The following is a 21,132-nucleotide window of genomic DNA, read 5'->3' on the forward strand; positions in this document are numbered from 1 at the left end:
GAGCAAGTCCAGATTGAGAACTTGCATAAAAACAAGATTTCTAGGGTACTGAACCGGCTACGTGCTATCGTATCGTACTAATACTTAGTATGTTAAACCTTACTATATGACACTATATATTGATAATGTAATAGAATAGAATAGTATCAATACGAAATTCTACACCAATACAGCGAACTTTAATTTAAGATAGTGAAACTTGATGTTAACCCTACCTAATATCCTATAACCATACCAGGATTTTAACCTAGGCCAGAATCCAATGCTTGTGAAATTAAGGTATTGAGTAACGGCAGCCTGAGACAAAAGTTGACACCTTCCTTAAATCGACCCTCTGCCCTTGCCTTAACTTGCAAACAGTACATCATTTGAACTAAACTCTGGTGACAACTAAAATCCCTCCTTAACTCAATAATGTTACCACCAAAGCCAGATAATTCTTTTTTCTGGAAACAAAAAATAACATTTTTTTAGCTTTTGCTATTTCATCCTATTGGATGCAGAGTACAGTAGGTTAGAAATAAATTAACCTGGTTATTTCAGGATAATTCATCCGATCACTTAGAGATATTAAAGCCATAGCAAAGAAAGATGTGGTTGATTAAGCCAGGCTGACAATCTGAAAATTAGTTCCAAGATAAAATTATTGACCAAGTCCCAACTTACAATCAGAATTCCACATGGCTAGTAAGCTGCACTACATTTTCACGTTTAAAATAGAGCTGGATCATGGATGGGTTACAGAATAGCAGCAACTTAAAACAGAAACCAATTAGCTCAAATGGGGAATTCTCACAAAATCAGCAAATGAGAACTTAAAACACACAAAATCAGTGCCGCGAAAGAAAAGGAATTTATTGTTAGTCCCTTGAAGCTCCGTAGAAAGAAAAACATTAAATTTATAACAAATGCTACAGAAAGAAAGACCAGACACAGGTAAAAGGCCACATATGTGCTCCATTAACAATAGACAGTCAAAATGCCCATACATTAGTTTGAATGAGCACACTTAACACAAAAATTTACAGTGAATTGAGTGCCGTTATGCATTTTCGGGGAGAGATTTTATCTTTCATCTCCTTGAATTCCAACTTGATTCAACATCAGTATGTTGAGGATGCCCCTGTGTCACAAAATAAAAGAACAATGGATACAAAAGTTTTGACAGAACCTTAGTCATAGCATGCAGCCATGGATCCAAAATAAAAAAAATATAACAAATCAGCTAATAATATATCAGCAATAGACAATCACAACACATTATCAGACAGATCACAGACTTCTAGGTTGGTGAAACAAAGTTTTAGTATGTTGAAGTTAACTTATTAATTTGACCACCCTGTATAACCGAGACATGTCAGCGTCACTTCACCAAAATCTCTCACAACTGCACCTATTAACTCAGTCCACGTTAGATCAACAAAGTGGAGAAATATTCAACAAGTTATAGCATTGAAAGTGAAAGTAAGTCTCTGTAAGTGAAAATAAGGCATTTATAATCCTACTTGTGATAGACAAATTCACACTATAGCAACATTTTACCAACCTCCAAGCAAGACATAGATAATCCCGACAAGGAATGTATTTAAAATAGACAAATTTACAATTACAAGCAACGTTTTTGTAGCAGACAAAGTTTAACTTAGATCATACATTGCATTTGAAATTAGAAAATCTTGCATATAAAAGTGAAAATGCAAGGATAGTCATTTTATCCTTTTTCTTAGCATGTGTCAAGGTAGCCTGCAGGGAAAGTCTCTAGGGTGGTTGTTCCAGAAACCAGTGTTATGAATCCCATCTTGTTCATCTTGCTTGGGAGGGTTTAAGGGTATTGAGGGAGGGCTTACCCCACTCCCCCAACCCGATGTGTTGCCCATGCCTGTGGGCTATGGGTTCTACCATAGATACAAGCTCTCTTTGCAAGTCAAACCAATATCAACCCATTAAATCATGGCCTTCCATAAGCATGATGAGATATAAGCTCTTTTTACTAGTCAATTCTCTATCAATCCATTAAATTATGGCCTTCATAAGAAAGGTGGCATATATATAAATCAAGTGCATGGGAAGCCCGTATATCCTACGTTGCTATATATGGCAATTTGCAAGCAAAGCCATGTCCAGAGACAGTAAAAATTTTCAGGACCTCTTCTTTGAGGATCTAAGGTATTTCCAGTAATGATATGCACTTGAATGGTTATTACATTAACATATCAGTTCTCTAGCATCCCATACAATACATCCACTAGAAACCACATTTCCTGATTTCATTGTTTAACAAGGAACATTCATGACTATTGCAAATTTAGTATGACCTCGTACATTCCAAAATCATAAACATTCGCTAACTAAAAATATGGCATTTTACACATACTATCAACCTTCAAAATCAACGGAAAATCTTAAGATTGTCTGGAAATCATATCAGCAAACAAAGCAAGCACGATTTTTAAATGAGTTTCAATGGGAATTATACCTTCCACGGCTGTGGTTGTCCTTCTATAGGACCAGGGTGGCCCTGTGCATAACCAGTACCTGATCCTTGCATATAATCTGCCCCATATCCAGGTCCTGCTCCTTGTCTGTTATCTCCACCATAACCTTGTCCACTGTAACCAGGGACCGACCCCTGTCTGTAATCTCCAGTGTAACCAGGGTCTGAATTTTGCCTGTAATCTCCATAACCAGAAGAGCCACCATATTTATAATCTCCTCCCTGTCCTTGTGGGAAGTTCCTCTGCTCTGGAGGGCCAAAATTACCTCGATTTCCTTGGTTAAAATCTGTTTGATACGAAGACCCTGGACCTCTCCGTTCTCCCTGGTAACCATCTCTTGGCCCAGCTGGTGCATAATCTCTTCGCTCACCTAGCCCAAATTCCCTCCTCTCTCCTGGTGGACCATAACCCCTTCCATCTGTTCTGGCCTCACTATAATTCTGCTGTGGAGCATAATTTCCTCCATCTCGTTGCATATAGCCCTGATTATCAGGTGGCAGGTTTCCTTGCAGTGGTGGTCTGTTATAATTTGGCCTGTTGTATCTGTTTTGGTTTCTTGGTCTTCCTTGTCTCCCATATTGAATTGGAGGAGGCCTCGGAGTGATAACCCCATTGTCATATTTGTCGCCTGAAATATTTCAAGATGAAGGGGAAATGCACATATAATTCTCATATAAAAGTTAAGAAACTCTCATTAATTAAATGTTCTGGTTCAATGCTTAAAAAACCAACGTTATATCAAACATCATACATGTTTGACTCATAGTCCACCATAGAAGAGGATTTCTCAAAACTTGCAAACATAAATAATAAGAATCAAGTGGAAAGTAGCAAACCTCCATACTCCTTGTTTACTGGATCAATATATGAGTCAGGCAAAATGAAGACAACTCCAGGCAGGCCTGATTCCAATGATGTAAGATGTAAGTGTTCAAATCCTGAATTGTATGGATCATGCTTGCCTTGAGAGGACAGAACTCACCTCGAAACTTTTCAGACATTTCTTCGGTCATTACAGCTTGAAAACCAGTGTAGGTTGTGGTGCTTAAAGCATACATTCTTTTCTTAGCCTCCTCCACACTGCAACCATCAGCAATCGGTTAACTTAATACTTCAGAAGATCCATGTCCATTATATGAATGACCAAAAATGCCATATATAGTTGAGGTCAGAACGCAAAATATCAAAGCAGATGCCGCAACAGGAAATGGATGTAAAACAAAACAATATCACCTAAAAATAATGTACATCTTATTTTTTTTAAAAAAAAAGGTTATTTAGCCAAATACCACAATGCAGGTCATTTTCTTTTTAACTGAATCAAAAATTAAATTCTAATTTTGTATGGTAAGATTTGAAGAATAAAATCTGCAACTGAACTATGTTTGGGACTGTTTTGTATAGTTGTTATTTTTGTGTTTTTGTTTACCTACAAATTGGCGAAGCACCACATGGAGATTGATGTTGAAGATTGCATTTTTACAAGTCTTCTGCTATTCGTTGCCTTTTATTTTCACTATTTCCGGAAGAAAATAAACCTTTGCTGCCAAAACCTCTAACAGTTTAAAAAATGAAAGGGTTTAATCATATTTTGTTCAGTCTATTTCATATTTCTTCTTGGGTTTATGAAAACAAAATGAAGAAATACGAAACAGACTCTTAATTAGTAAATCAAACATCCATAGCCAAAAAAATGGATTAAACCCACACCACTAGTTGGACTCAGAATGGCAGATGATACTAAACACAACAGAAGCAACTAGAACTCAAGGGAAAATATCAAACATTCCAATTCGTAAGACAGTATCCAACTGATTATGCTCCACATGCTAAATCCAAATACATATTCAAATTCCACCATCCATCTCATCATACATATGCCACCCATCGAAAACCTCAAACCAAATCCCAATTATTAGAAACCTACCAAATCCAATTTCAAATGGAAAAAGATTCCACTTTGGCCAGCAAATTAGTCTGCTAGCTTCTCTAATTCAACGATCTAACCAAGATTTCCTCATAAAACGCTTCATTCAATTGAATACCACCAAAGAACTGAATCCAAGAGCAGAACGAAGGCTCACCTTCCGACGACCTTGGCCAGGGTCTGGATGTAGGTCTCGATCATCTCCTCGCGCGTGGGCGCGGGGTCCTTGGGGAAGTCCATCGTGATGAGCCAGTGGTTGTAGTCGCAGCCCTCGAACAAAATCTCGTCCGGCGATATCTTCCTCTCCTCGCCGCCGTCCGCACGGCGGTCAGCGAGCATCGGCGACGAACGGAACGAGAGTGATTGGATCCGATAATGGAGGCTAGTGCGAGGGCTTCCGAGAAGCGCCGGGGCGGCGCGGAACCGCGAGAGAGGGAGAGGAGGGGAAGAAGAGGAGACGATCGAGGAAAAGGAGCGGTCCTTGAGGAGGGAGGAGGAGAGGGCGAGGGCTCGGCGAAGGCGGAGGGAGAGCGCCATGGCCGGAGGGTTTAGGGTTCCGGCAAGCTACTAGGGTTTGAGAGAGGAAGACAGGAGGTGACGGGAACTCAGGTATTTTCTTATTATGGAACCCCATGTCTTAGTACATATGATCACGTGCACTGAGAAATTTCGATGAAAGGCTATTAGTTATATTTAATTTCGACAAGGTGTTTTACGTAATAGTGTTTGCATGATAATATTACCAAAAATAGATGTCATTTTATTTACACATAACTCCCTATCTGATGAAATATTACAGAGAAATCCCTCACTCTAGGTCAAAAAAAAAACTAAAGAATATTTTCGACGCCTGAGAGATTCGAACTCTCGCGGGGAAACCCCATGTACTTAGCAGGCACACGCCTTAACCACTCGGCCAAAGCGTCAAGATGAATGAATGGTTAAGTTCTGTATATATAACGGATAACTATTACACTGAAAACAAACCATCAAAAGTTTGCATCATAAACGTGTAACAATAAAGATACGGTAATACATATTATCTGGTAACATCTTTAATTTTTGGTTAATTATACTTAATTAGACTTATCTTAGCTGGTTGGCATCTTCCTCCATATTGGATTCAAATTCCAATGGTGGCATCCCCTAGTATTTCTCATTGAAAATTTCATTAGAACCTATATGCCGTAAGTTACATATATAGTGCAGCTTATTTGGAAAAGAGCTAATCAAACACCTGAGTCTATATTGGATTTGGATGAAGGAAAGTATTGGTGCCAAAGGACTCTAATTACATACAGAAACAAGTGTAAGTCGTGGTGGCTTCCTAGGTCTTTTCGCATGTTGAACTGTGAGGTTATCCACTTACAAGAACATCACCCTTTTGCCATTTCACAGCAACATTTTTATTTTCCCTAACTATCTCCTGGTAGACGCTCAGGGCTTCTAGAGGAATGTGTTTCCATCACCAAAAGCTATCGTTCACATCTTTTATGTTTGACGAGGAGAATATCGGACATCTTGACCTCCGCTTAAACCGACTATTTGGACTTTGGCCGTAAACGAGGTGAATGGCTTCGAAGTAAATTGAGACTCTATCCTGATTGAAGCAATAAAGATTACTGGTTATGCTAAAGTCGTAGTTAAGGCATGATTAGTGCGATTGTTGCTGTGTGCTATTTGTGCGGGACGATTACCACATCGTTAATGTGTAACTGATTGTTATCTCATAGTTAAGCACACCGCGCCAAATCCGGTAATGGGCATCTATCTTAACCCTATATAAAGGGGTAACCCGAGGATCCTTAGTTAAGTGAACACAGTCTTCTCTCAACATATTCTCTCTCTTCCACTATTGTTCTAGGTTTCTGACTTAAATATATGAGAAAACCTCCGCGGCCTGAAAACAGGGTGGGTCCCCCATTTCGCTCAAAACAGGGATCCGACTCTTTTTTTATTTTGCAATTTGCTGACTTCACTTAAAAATCGCAAAATAAAAAAAGGTCGAACCCCTATTTTGAACGGAACAGGAGACCCGCCCTGTTTCCAAACTGCGGAACCACGGAGCCCGGAGGAGCATTCTCCACGTGGCTCGCCAGCCCTCTGCCGGCCAGTCTATAGCTCTCTCTTTTTCTTCCTCTCCCTCTCCCTCCCTCCCCCGCTCGCTCTCTTTTTTTCTCTCTTTCTTCCTCCTTCTCCTCCTTCGGCAATGGATTTCATTTCCGTTGTTGGAACCGTGCCGATCAGCTGGTGGAACGGCTTGGAACGCCCGAAACTGCCCAGTTCGGAATAATTTCGCCGACCCTGCTCCGAATCTTATTGAAGAAATCCTATCCATCTAAAGTCTAAATCTACACTGCACCTCTCGAACCCAAAAAGAAACTTAGCATGCCTAGATCCCACATTGATATACCCAGGATAATGGTTACTTAATTTGCATACCCCCTATTCACTGTAAAAAGAAGAAATTTCACAACCAAAAAGATTACAAGAACTATATTATATATGATAAGGTTCGCAATACCAGAACTGGCACCCCTACTAATAGATCGTTTCGGCATGTGACAAAAAGAAACTGGCAAGAAAAGAGGAGAGGGAGAAGGAGAGAGAGGAAGAGAAAGAGACAAAAGAGAGGGAGAGAGAAGGCAGCAAAGAGTGAGAGACATGGAGGGGGATAGAGAGGGCTTTCAAAGCGCTCTCTCCTCCATAGTGCATAACAGGGTAGAGCCTCTGTTTCGAAATAAAAGAGGAACTTCAGCCTCTTTTCTTTTGAATTTGTTTTTAAAACGAAATATGCAGTGGCACTAATATGATACTCTATGGAGTTGGAGATTGAGTGTAATTCCCATGATTATGGAAGACCCATCATAACTCTAATTATGCAAGCTTCTTGTCGAAAAGCAAGTCAGCAATTGGCACCATAAATGGTTAACTTCAGCTAGACAAGAATTTGAAATATGTCGGTGACCATTTTTTGGAAATCACAAATGAATCAGGCAACTCGGTTATTGTCAAAAAGCTGGAAAATTTGGATGGAAATATCCTAAAATATCTCCCATTCAAAAGCTTAATAGTGTGAGTTACTTCTAGTTTTCTGTAGGTTGCTCGATGCTATTTTTCATTTGATTTAGAGGAAAAAGGTTAGCACTTAAAAACAAATCATCAAGGCCACTCAATCAAACTACTTTTTTTTTATATATAAATTGACTTTCTCCTCCATGTAAATTTCGCCTAAAACTAAACTAATTAATATTTGAAAAAAAAATACATTTCAAATTTCTTGAGACCCCACAACCAAATGTTTATGAATTTTTTATAAACTTATAATCAATTTCCAATTTAAGAAAGCATTTATTTAAAATGGTTTTCCATCAATTTAAGAAGGAAAAAAGAAAAACTAATAAAAAATATACTAATAACTGATATATGCATTACATTTTCACCTGAAAAATAGCGGATAAATTCGAACCAAATTTTCTTGGTTTTAACCAAAAAATTTTAATTCCCGTTAAAACTTAAAACCCTGTTAAGACCAATTAGGACAATCAAAATAAAGCACTTCAGCAATTTTATAACTATGCTGACAGATCAGCAAGTCATGTAACCATATAAGAAACTATGACAGTCCGGCTATTTTCTTATTTCAAATTAATAACCAAATTAGAAAAGGAATTATAGTGATGCATAGTTGATACCAGCACCTATTGCATCACCAGATATAAATGTAGGGCCATCATTTTTTTTTTCCCACTAAAATGGAAGTATCATACTAAACTTATACGAATATAGCCAAAAAAGTCAAAAAGCAAAATATTTCAAAAAGCACTAGGCAGTTCCGCCTCGTCCACCCATAAGTGTCTACCTGAATGGTTGGCAACAAAAGAAGCCAATCAATTGGCAACCCTATTGGCCTTCCGGAATACATGCTTCGCCTGAATGGCAAAGATTCTCCTTTTGCCTGTCCACATGGTACCCACAACTATTGGCTTCCCAACTGCCCGAAAGAATATCAAAGAAAAAAGAATTGTTCAACATCAACACAAAAACAGACAGAAGGCCAAAGCTCATCAAATATTTATTTAAGTATCACCATAGAAAAGAATTTTATAAGAAACAAGGAAATGTGAATGAACTAATATGAGAACAGCAGATAGCACTTCAGTGATAGATAACTTTTCAGCAAAAAAGGAATCATACAAGAAATTATTTTAATTGAAAATGGAAGAGAACATGGCAAGAAGGACAAAATATTGTCATCCAACAAAGTGTCCGGTAAATCCCAAAGTGTATGAACCACAGGATAGACAACACCACCCTTCTAGAATATGTTATTTACAGAGAACTCATTCAGCTATTAAGAAATTTTTATAGGAAAGCACTGAGAGTTGCATATTTCATTTTCTTATTTATTTATTTATTATTTTTATTTTATTATTTTTTACGGATTTTCATACCATGCGTGTATGAATACATCTAATAAAATCAAAAAATACAAGCTTACGGAGTGCCCGAAGCAGGATGTTTACATTTTTTTCATCTTCCTAGGTAAAAAAACAATGACAATAGAGTGACATGACTCATGTTTTAAATACTACATTAGTTCCTAAAGACTTAGCATTAATAAGTGTTGACTCTATAAGTAGCACATGACCAAGCAATAAGAAGTGTGGCATTGAGGTACAAATTGAAGCTTAATTGTCTTGACTATATAATATATAATTGACGTAAACCTAGGGTTACTTTGAGGAAGCATTTTGCTTCCAACTGATGAGCAACAAGGGTTCGAAATTATTGTTGGATGTTAAAATAGAATATTTGCTTTCGTATATCCATTATCGCTATCCAACTTTCATTTCAAACTAGAGAAAAAGTTTTTATGAACTTCAATATTAAGTTAAATTAATCGATATACCATTCTACACTCATAAAAATCTAGCAATTCCGAGGGTCATGTTAGACTGTTTGCATTAATTGTAGATTACATCCTCTATGTATAAAATGGAAACATCGGTAATTGCCAAGTAGTAGACAGCAAAATATAACAATTTGAACACTAAATTAACAGGATAAATGTTTCTGATTTGAAATCCATTATAATCACTTGGAACACAAGCACGGTGACACCAAATTAGCATTAGTATCTGCAAAACAATCTTTATCTACTAAATGTAATACAAAACTTATATATATATATATATATATATATATATATATATATATATATATATATATATATATATATGAGTTGGACTTTATTTACACTCAAGTGGATCTCCACTTAGATTCAGTCAAATTTAGGTCAGACAATGGAAGTCTCACATTGGTGATCCGAACTGTTGTATATATATATATATATATATGGAGCTGGACTTTATTTACACTCAAGTGGATCTCCACTTAGATTCAGTCAAATCTAGGTCATACAATGGAAGTCTCACATTGGTGATCCGAACTGCTGGATATAATTTAGTACATTTAAACTGCTTACACACTAAATATCATATAATTTAGAGACTGTTAGCTTATGCATTAAGTGGTCAAAAAATTGGCCAGTTTAAATAATATGAGATAGTACGTGCTTTTTTGACCACTATATGCATAAGTTAAAGGTCTTCAAATCATATAATTATTGGTGTGTAAACAATTTAAAGATAGTAGATCATATCCAATGGCTTGAATTATTAATGTGAGATTCTGATCATCTGATCAAGATCTGATCAGAGATCCACTTGAGTGTAACCAAGTTCAACTTGTATACATGTATGCATATATATATATATATATATACACATATATGTATATATGTATATATGTATATGTGTATGTATTTGTGCATGTGCATGTATATGTATGTGTGCGTGTATCTATATATGTATGTGTGTGTAATATACATATATATATATATATAGACATGTATGTGTGTGTATAATATATATATATATATATATATATATATATATATATATATATATATATATATATATATATATACACAGGGCCGGCCCAACTCTTAGGCGACTGAGGCGGTCGCCTAAGGCTCCGGCCCAAAGAAGGTTCACCACAAAAAAGGATTTAAAGATAAAATAAAAAGGAAAAAGGTTCCTTATGAGTTCTCTTTAGGTTGGCCCACTGCAGAAAAGATTTTAAAGACAAAACGAACCTTAGGCCCCTAAATTCATTGGGCCGTCCTGTATATATATAGACATATGCGTTGATGCTCCCGGGTGGTAACAAAGTATGCTGCGAAGCCCACTAACAAGCCGCACAAGGGAAATGGCTACAAAAATCTAATATATATATATATATATATATATATATATATATATATATAGGCATTTATGTACGTGGGTATAATATATATATATAGCCCAAAGAAGACTCACCACAGAAAAGTATTTAAAGAAAAAATAAAAAAAAAAGCTCTTTTATAAGTTTGCTTTAGGCTGACCCACTGCAGAAAGGCTTCAAAGAAAACGGCCTTTAAACCCCTCAATTCATTGGGCCGTCCTGTATATATATAGACATATGCGTTGCTGCTCCGGGGTGGTAACAAAGTATGCTGCGAAATGGCTACAAAAATCTAACCTTATTATGAGGTCAAGCTGGGCTTCTTCAAGATTCCTCAGATCATCACCGTTCATTTTGTGGACCCCATGTCCGGGCGTCTTTCGATCGCGAGGTAGCAACCGTATGATCCCTTGGAGGGAACATCACATCAACGGCCATAAACAAGCGTCGCATCCCACGTCATACAATGGGCCCACGCATCACCGCACCCCATCATGCAAGCATCGCTAGGAGCCTAGGATGCAGCCCAAATAGATTGGCACGTGGAAACTCGTACAGCACGTGTTCCTAATTGCCAACCTCAAATTACGATATTCTTAAAATATCGGTCCACTTGGCCGAGTCGTATCGCGATATGATTTCGGTATACCGCGGGGGCCTAATAATAAAAGGGAGCATCTTATCTGGAAGCACGTGGAGCGGCTTGGTTAAATGTTCGTTTAGAGAATAGTTTATAAAACTATTCCTACCGCTGAACTCCATGAGGTATCGCATCGTTAGGAGGGGTTGTTTTTGTCTCTTTGCGTCGGAGTAGTTTAACTGAAAAGTTACATAGGTGCTAGCTCTCTCGTTGGGAATCCAGTAACGGTCAGTGGGCCTCTGGAAATAAAAGTATCTGCACGAGTGGAGGGTAGCTGGAAATCCACTGATCGGATGGTTCTGGGTGCGCCATTATAAGAAATCATTCATCCGCTCTGAATATAGTTTGGGTCTGGTGGTGTTGTTTTTTTTTTTTACTCTAGAATAAGTGCAACCAACAAGGATAAAAAGAAGATAACATAAGAATAGAGAGACTTTTATGAAATATGTTAGCAGCGAAAGAAACAATCCAATCTGCTGCTTTTTTCGCCTCCGATACATATAAGCAACCTGAAATGAGTCATTGTTTTTTACTATCCTGCATATATCTCTGAGCAGTAGATGGCTATCGTCCGTTTACTCCTCATCCCGAATTCATTTGATCACTATTGCTGAGTCTCCTTCTAGAAATATATCATTAGCATCTAAAATACGTCTCGCGAAGGTGATGCCCTCCTAAGCTACTCTGAGCACTGCTCCAATGGTTGTTATGTTACAGGTGCAACGCCCTCCTATGAATATTAGTTGCTAGATAAGTTGGATTGTTCTCTATTAAATTTCGCAAGAACCATTTAAGTCTCATGCAAAATCGCTCAACTACTAAGAATATTAGTTGCTAGGTAAGTTGCAACAACCAAGACTCTAGTTATATCATTCACAAATTTACTAACCTAGAAGGGAAACCGAAAGTACAAGAAGTTGTGATGCATATTTCTTTGCTTGAGAACAAAATATCATGTCACTTTGCTTGAGAACAACATATCATGATAATGTAAATATTGTTGACCATTTAATACGCAAAAATTTTATTTCACCATATCAAGATAGAATAAGAAAGTGAAAGAAAAGGACAATTCAAGGGAAAGCATAGATCATCACATGCAATTTCTTGATTTTGAATATGATCTTATATAATTTCCATAGCAAAATTATTTTATATAGAATCAGGTTGATGTCTTGCCACTCATCTAATATGTGGCATGATCTGATCCACAATGCAATATGTTTGAATTGTAATTTAAACCGCATGACAATCGAGAAATTTACATTCTAAGAAGTGACAAAACATTCCAACCATATTTTATTTCCCTGCACACCAACCATGACAAGAATCTGCACGTGGCCATTCTAGCCTAATTGTTGGACTCAAATTTCCTACAACAGTAACTATTCGCAGACGATCAATTCTAACTATATATATATATATATATATATATATATATATATATATATATATATATATATATATATATATATATATATATATATATATATATATAATGGTAGCTCACATCAGCCTAGCATGAGTACTACCGGCAGAGCCAAAAAAAAATGACACGAGGGTGAAGGGGCAGAGTTGGACCTTGTCCACACGTCTTCTCTCGAATGATAAGCAGCAAAGGAGGCAATTCTGTCAGCAATCCTGTTCGCCTCCTGATAAACATGAGCAACCTGAATAGAGCGACATCCGGACACCAATCTCTGGATATCCTGGAATAATAGAAGGCTATTGCCCTGTCGCTCAGCTTGATGAATCCACTCAATTACGATAGTAAAGCTGTTGAAAAAATTAAATGCGCACGCGACCATTTTTGGGCCGCGTGCGCAATAGCAGCTGGCGTCGCTGTGGTTTTCCTCCACGAAATCACCGTGGGTGCGTCCGCGGAAGGCGTGGACGTGTTCACAAAAAGACTAAAATATCCTTGCTCAAATACCCCTATAAATACCTCTTGATTTCATCTCTTTCAGGACATGAAAAATTAGAGAAAAATATCAAAAAAATTCTAGAGAAAAGTTCTTCCTCTTAGCCACTTCTGATTATTATTTTGCAATTATATTCAGTTTATTTTATTCTTTTCATTTCGTTCTTCGCTGGATCTGTAAGTTTGATCGGTTTTGATTTGGCTTCTTCCGAGACGTACCGAATAAAAAATTTAGGGTCGTCGTATCTCTGAGGAAGATTGCCGAGACACCCGTACGTGGGGCAAATACTTTTTTGGAACAACTCTACGCGCTTCGACCTACCTTCAATCGGGATATTTTCTCTTACTTGTTATAAATTTAATATTAGTGGATCTGTAGGATTTGCAATTTTATGATTTGAATTTATTAAATGAATAGATTTATTTTGTACTAGAATAGATTTCTTTTATACTATAATAGAATTATTTTGATGTCGAATAATATACATATATATATATATATTATTCCGTTTAAGATTTTCTATTAATTGCAATTATTAGATTTATTTGCTTAGTTAGGTGGTATATTGCTAACAATCTAAATAAGTGTTTGTTTATTTTTTTTGTTAGTAATATATAATTCAGTAAATCATTTTAAAAAGGTAATAATTTGTTTAACCTCTAAGAGGTTTATCATACCTCCATTTGGATTCTTCAAGGAGTAATTTCATGATTCCATTCAAACAAAAAATTCGAAAATTGGTTAATACATAATAATTAATTCATTAAATTGACTTATTAGATCTCAATCAATTATTCTAATAAGGTAATAAATTATATAATTCATTGAATTGACATTTTAGATCTCAATTATAATAATTGATTTGCTACCACAAAATTAGTAATCAATTATTCTAATAAAGTAATAAATCTTATAATTCATTGAATTGACATTTTAGATCTCAATTACAATAATTGATTTGCTGACACAAAATTAGTAATCAATTATTTTAATAAGTTAAATCTTATAATTTATTGAATTGATATTTTATATCTCAATTACAATAATTGATTTGCTGGTACAAAATTAGTAATCAATTATTCTAATAAGGTAATAAATCAATTCTAATATATAATTCATTAAATTGACATATTAAATTTCAATTACAATAATTGTCTAGCTAGCACTAAATTAATAATTAATTATTACTAATTGAAAAAATTCAAACAGAAAATTTGAAAATTGATTAATCCATAATAACAAATTTAAGTTTGCACTTAGGCTTTTGTAAAAAAATTGAATTTGTGTAATTTCTAGTGATTATATCCACTAACTAATAGTGTCAAAGAAAAGCTTGTCAAAAAGGCAAACGTACCTTAGAAAGGCTAGTACTTAAGTGAGCCTAGTGCTCCACCACCGATCTGGAGCTGATCTAGCTATTATTTTTTGGATATATCAACTAGATATTCAAAATTCAATACAAATTTTAGTGCAATCTTTTGACATAAACTTTTTACCTTCATTTAGATTTTTGTCCCTTCCCTATAACCTTGAACCTATGGCCTCTAACACTAGTGATCACCTTAGTGCCAAACTTGAAAAATTTGATGGCCATAACTTTAGGATGTGGCAGAACCAAATGTGGTTCTGGCTCACTACATTGGGGTTGATCTCAGCCATAGATGAGAGCACTACTGAAGTTGATAATGGGTCCAACCCAACTACTTCACGATCTGCTACTCGCCAAAATCCAAACCCAAACCCAAATCGAAGTTCATCCTCCTCCCAAACTGAACCTTCTACCTCCACCAGCACACCCACTAGGACATCTGATGAGATAAACTTTCATTGCATCCATGGAATCCTAGGTGCCCTCTCTGAAAGGCTGTATGATATTTATTACATAGCCAAAAGTGCCAAAGAACTCTAAGACATCCTAGATAGCAAATATGACCTTGATGATGTTGGGGTAAAGAGGCTCAAGGCCTCCGACTTCAATAACTTTAGGATGGTAGACTCAAAGCCTATGAATGACCAAATCCATGATTTTGAAATCCTGATCCATCAGCTTAGGACTAATGGATGAATCAATTCAAGTAGCCTATCTGATAGATAAATTACCTAATTTCTGGTCTGATTTTGCTAAGACTCTGAGCCATACCCAAGAAGGTCTCACCCTAACCCAAGTTTTGAACTCCATTAGGATTAAAGAGCAACACAGGCTCAGGAGTAAAATCTCTACTGGGAACAAGAATGATGCTTATAATGTAGAGGCCCCATCTAGAAAAAATCAGAACCGACCCTTCAAAAATAAGCATTACAAAAAGAAACCCTAACCACCATAATGGGAAACCAATCCAATCCCAGAAGTAGAAGAAAAAGAAAGAGGAAGGTGGTGTTCGTTTCTGTTATGTGTGTGGTCGGACCAACCATTTGGCTCCTCGGTGCTTCTATAAGAAAACTGCACCTCTTCAATCCAAGAAGAAAGGTCCATACGCAACCAATGCTCAAGTCAACATGGTGACTTCCGGCGCTGGCTTCTCTGAGACCGCTTTCAGGTCCGTTTCCTTTCCTCTTGAAGTTAACATGACTTTACAAGCACTTGATTGGTGGATTGATATTGGAGCTGGTATTCACATTTGTTCGGATCACTCTTGATTTTCTTCTTACCAGGTCTCAAGTGGAGGAGCTGTGATCATGGCAAACAGCTCAGAGGTGCGTGTGCTAGGAGTGGGACGTGTAGACTTAAAACTTACTTTTGAAAAAGTTCTGTCCCTGCACGGCGTTCAACATGTTTCGGTTGTTAGGAGAAACCTAATTAGTGGTTTCTTGCTTGTCCAGCAAGGCTATCGTCTTGTTTTTGAGTCCAATAAAATTGTAATTTCTCATGGTGTAATGTTTATTGGAAAAGAATTTCTAAGTGAAGGATTGTTTAAGTTGAATATAATAGTTTCTTTAATAATTAAAAATTTTTTGATTATGAATATAGAACCTCCTTCTATTTGGTATGGTAGATTAGGTCATATAAATTATAATACAATTAAACAACTAATAAACCTAAATTTAATACCAAAAAGTGATCTTAAGAACCATGAGAAATGTGAAATTTGTGTAGAAGCCAAACTCCCTAGGAAGCTTTTTAAATTTGTTAATAGGGATTCAGATGTATTAGAGTTGATCCATAGTGATGTTTGTGACTCTGGTAGAATCTCTAGGGGAGGTAACAAATACTTTGTGACTTCATAAATGATCTGTCCAAGTTCTGTGACATCTACCTAATTAAAACCAAGGATGAAGTGCTCAGCAAATTTAAGATTTTTAAGATCGAAGCTGAAAACCAACAGAAAAAGAAAATTAAAATTCTTAGATTAGATCGGAGAGGTAAATATAAATCTAATGATATAACTCAATTTTGTGAAAATCATGGAATCATTCATGAAGTGACTACTCCCTATTCTTCCCAATCAAATTGAGTAGCAGAAAGGAAGAATAGGACTTTAATGGATATGGTTAACTCTATGCTTATAAGCTCACGAATATCAGATAATTTATGGGGGGAAGCTCTAGTTTCAGCCCGTTATATCCTCAATAGGATTCCTTTCAAAAATAATTATCTAACTCCATATGAAGTTTGGAAATATAAAAAACCTAATCTTAGCTATTTGAAAGTGTGAGGGTGCTTGGCAAAAGTGAAAATACCTGATTTTAAGAGAAAAAAATAGGGCCTAAAACAGTGGATGCCATATTCATAGGATATACAGCCAATAGTAATGCCAATAGATTTTTAGTGATTAATTCATAAAAAAGTGATATTAGTAACAATACTATCATAGAAGCCAGAGATGCAACATATTTTGAAGACACCTTTCCACTTAGGACTAGAGTAGATAGTGGTATTGCTAGTAGCTCTAGTAGAATAAGAACAAGAGAAATAGAAGTAGAAGCAGAACCTAGAAGAAGTAAGAGACCCAGGGTAGAGAAAATATTTGGAGATGACTTTTATACCTTTCTTATAGAGGACTCTCCAACTACTTTTGAGGATGCAATGAAATCCTTGGATTCACCCTTTTGGAGAGAAGCTGTGAAAAATGAGATGTAGTCAATTATCCGAAATCATACTTGGAAACTGACTGATCTTCCTTCTGGCTATAAAACTATAGGGTGCAAATGAATTTTTAAGAAGAAACTTAGGCCTGATGGTTTTGTAGATAAATTTAAGGCTAGATTAGTTGCCAAGGGTTATTCTTAGAGACCTGGGGTAGATTTCTTTGATGTCCATGCACCTGTAGCTAGGATTACTACTATTAGAATCCTGATAGCATTAGCCTCTATCCATAGATTAATGATTCATCAAATGCATGTAAAAACAACTTTTCTAAATGGAGACTTAGATGAAGAAATTTATATGAACCAGCTAGAGGAATTTATAATCTCAGGCCAAGAAAAGAAAGTTTGTAGATTAATCAGATCTCTTTATGGTCTTAAACAAGCACCCAAGCAATGATACTTGAAATTTGATGAAACCATACTGACAATTGGATTTGAAATTAATAGTACAGATGAATGTGTATACCATAAGAGAGTTGGAAATAAATTTGTGATCTTGTGCCTCTATATAAATGACATACTGATCTTTGGAACAGATCTTCAGATAGTTGATGAAGTAAAGCAATTCTTAAGTCATAAGTTTGATATGAAAGACTCGGGACAATCTGACTTAATTTTAAATATCAAAATAATTAGAAGTGCAAATAGTATTAAGTTATCCCAAAGTCATTATGTTGACAAGATTCTCAATAAATTTAATTATACTGATTGTCAGCCTGTTTTTATTTCCTTTGATCCCTCTACACACCTTAAGAAGAACTTAGGAACTCTTATCCTTCAAAATCTATATGCTCAAATCATAGACTCACTAGGATTTTTAACAAACTACACCAGGCCAGACATAGTATATACTGTAAATAGACTTAGTAGATATACTACTAATCTAAATAGAGATCACTGGACAGTATTAGAGAGGATCCTTAAGTATCTTAAGGGTACCAAGTCATATAGTTTGCATTTTAGTGGGTTTTCTGCTATTCTAGAAGGCTATAGTGATGCCAACTGGATCAGCGATACCTTAAATGTCAAATCCACCACAGGATTCATACTACTATCTCGACATAAAATCTCATGTTATAAAAAAAACAATAATGGTTTGCTCATATCGAACTCGAAGTGCCATGCTATTATTACTTATTATTCGTATTCAATATGGGAAGGCATAGTCTTCCTTTTTTTTTTCAAATAAAAAAACTCATTGGCGCCAAGCGTGAGGGAATGCTAGACGTTTGGTAATTTCTCCTCCGACCAGAATGAAAGATCCCATTGAAGCGGCTAATCCCATGCATATTGTATGCACATCGGGTGGCACAAATTGCATAGTATCATAAATGGCTATGTCTTTCTCCTAAGAGGTGCTGCGGTGTTTTGGAAATCCACTAAACAAACCTTGATATCTAAGAGTACCATGGAGTTTAAACTAATTGCCTTGACCCCACTAGCACTGGGGCTGAGTGGCTTAGAGATCTACTTATAGACCTTCCTGTAGATGAGTTACCTTTACCACTTGTCTTCTTACATTGTGACTGTAAATCTGCTATAGATAAGTGCAATCAAGAAAATACCAATGTAAAAACGAATAGGCGCTTAAAAGTGCGTCATAAATTATTAAGGTATAATTAAAAAATAACGTTATTGTTTTGAATTTTGTAAAATCAGAAAATAATTTGGCTGATCAGCTTACAAAAGGTTTGTCTAGAACAATAGTTCTAGAGTCGTCGAGGGGGATGGGTCTTAGCCTATAAAGATAGATCATCACAGTGGGAACCCAACCTTAAAAGGTTCAATGAATAGAAACAAACCGGAGTGTAACTAAAAGGAGTATTGTTTTATGTTTTTCTTATACCTATGGCGCCAGTGCTCATAAAAGCAAATGGTAGGATGAGTTTGTTTGTATAACTCTTAATGAGTTCGAGACCCAAGAGGCAGGAGCTTTTTTGCTAGCTTCTTTATTAGGACTCATCTATATGTGCAGTTGTGAGGCCGCGATTATGAAAAATGGGCGATTTCCTAAAAAGCACATAAAAGATACCTGCGCATGGCCATATTAGCGCAACCCGCTTAGAACCCAGATCGGGCTATATTATGTGTGCTGTTGATTTAATCTAAGCCATGGATCGAGGTTCAAGGTTAAGACCACCTTGGCTCTATAGATGTAATCAATTGTCACTAAATGAAGGTTCAAACCGAAAGGTACCTATACCTATTACACAATATAAGATATCTAGCATTTTGTTTGATTTTAAAATTATTTTTTTAAAAAAATTAATTTTTGTGGGGGATTGTTGGAAAAATTAAATGCGCACGCAGCCATTCTCGAGCCACGTGCGCAATAGCCAGTGCTGGCGCCTGCTGCGGTTTTCCTCCGCAAAATCACCGCGGGCGCATCCGCAAAAAGATCAAAATACCCTTGCTCAAATATCCCTATAAATACCTCTTGATTCATCTCTTTCGGGATACGAAAAATTAAAAAAAAATATCAAAAGAATTCTGGAGAAAAGTTCTTCCTCTTAGCCACTTCTAATTTTTATTTTTGCAATTCTAGTCAGTTTATTTTATTCTTTTCATTTCGTTCTTCGCTAGATCTGCAAGTCTGATCGGGTTCAATTCGGCTTCTTCTGAGATGTACCGAAAAAGAAGTTTAGGATCATCGTATCTCTGAGGAGGATTGCCGGAAGATCCGTACGTGGGAACAAACACTTCTTTGAGCTAGCGTCTACGTGTTTCGACTTTCCTTCAATCAGGCTATTTTCTCTTACTTTTGTTTTAAATTTAATATTAGTGGATATGTAGTATTTGTACTTTTATGATTTGAATTTATTAAATGAATAGATTTATTTTGTGCTAGAATAGATTTCTTTTGTACTATAATAGAATTATTTTGATGCCGAATAATATACATATATATATATATATTATTCCGTTTAATATTTTCTATTAATTGTAATTATTAGATTTATTTGCTAAGTTAGGTGATATATTGTTAACAAGAGTTTTCCTCCAGGATGATGCAGTCAACTTCTATGCTACCTCAAGTTTGGTTCCGATAGCAGTCATATCACAAGTGCACCGCCCGTCTACCACAACTAGTCTGGAATTGTGGTCCTGGATCACAAACCTCATTTCTCCCGGTCTCGAATCAATTCCAACCATTCAAAGTTAACAAATAACCCTTGAATACGAAGAAGGCTCGATAGAGACTACGATAGAATCTAAACATACCATAGCAATTAGGGACATGTCTTCATCACCGTTGAAAATAACCCGAGACAATCGATACATCACATATGGCTAGCAACAACCATGACAAACTTGAATATGACCCTTAACCTAAACAAATTTTCCAATCATCCACAAATGGATCTCGAAGTCGTGCAGGGTTGAACAATGGAAATATGAGTCCAAAATCTTAAGGTCAGTCCAAAAAATAACAGCTTTTCTACTACAAGGCAGGCCTTGTAAGTTTCTTTAGGTTGTTGCTCTTGGCAGCCACACATTAGATGGCAGCCACACATTAGATGGGTCCCGGGTGTCATCCCGGGTGTCATCCTATCATCAACCTTAAACAAAACAGGACTCGGCCAACGAGCCTCACAGACACCGGAGGACAGACAAGCGGTTACAGCCCCCAACACTAAAAGGGGGCCGTAGCTGTCCCAATCCGAGCTGTCAAGTAGTTGGTGTTCATCGCGTAGAAAGCCCCATTCCCCATCCCTATATAAACCCCCAAAAGAACTAGAACCATAAGAAGGAATAGATCCATTAACCGATAAC

General features: G+C 36.4%; 1 protein-coding gene and 1 non-coding gene across 2 annotated transcripts; both read right to left on the minus strand.

Annotated features, from left to right (window-relative positions):
• Window positions 1-832: 832 nt before the first annotated feature.
• LOC103711050 (multiple organellar RNA editing factor 1, mitochondrial-like) lies at window positions 833-5,050 on the minus strand. Its single transcript, XM_017843779.3, has 5 exons — window positions 4,580-5,050; window positions 3,478-3,575; window positions 3,332-3,397; window positions 2,477-3,123; window positions 833-1,123 (listed from the first exon to the last, which is right to left on the minus strand). Exons 1-5 carry the CDS (start codon window positions 4,957-4,959, stop codon window positions 1,073-1,075), a joined length of 1,242 nt encoding a protein of 413 aa, XP_017699268.3. The 5' UTR covers window positions 4,960-5,050; the 3' UTR covers window positions 833-1,072.
• Window positions 5,051-5,266: 216 nt separating this feature from the next.
• On the minus strand, window positions 5,267-5,348 carry TRNAS-GCU. The gene has a single exon. It is a non-coding gene; the product is annotated as a tRNA-Ser (tRNA).
• Window positions 5,349-21,132: the final 15,784 nt, after the last annotated feature.

Source organism: Phoenix dactylifera, chromosome 10 (assembly GCF_009389715.1).
Source record: "Phoenix dactylifera cultivar Barhee BC4 chromosome 10, palm_55x_up_171113_PBpolish2nd_filt_p, whole genome shotgun sequence".
NCBI classification, from domain to species: domain Eukaryota; kingdom Viridiplantae; phylum Streptophyta; class Magnoliopsida; order Arecales; family Arecaceae; genus Phoenix; species Phoenix dactylifera.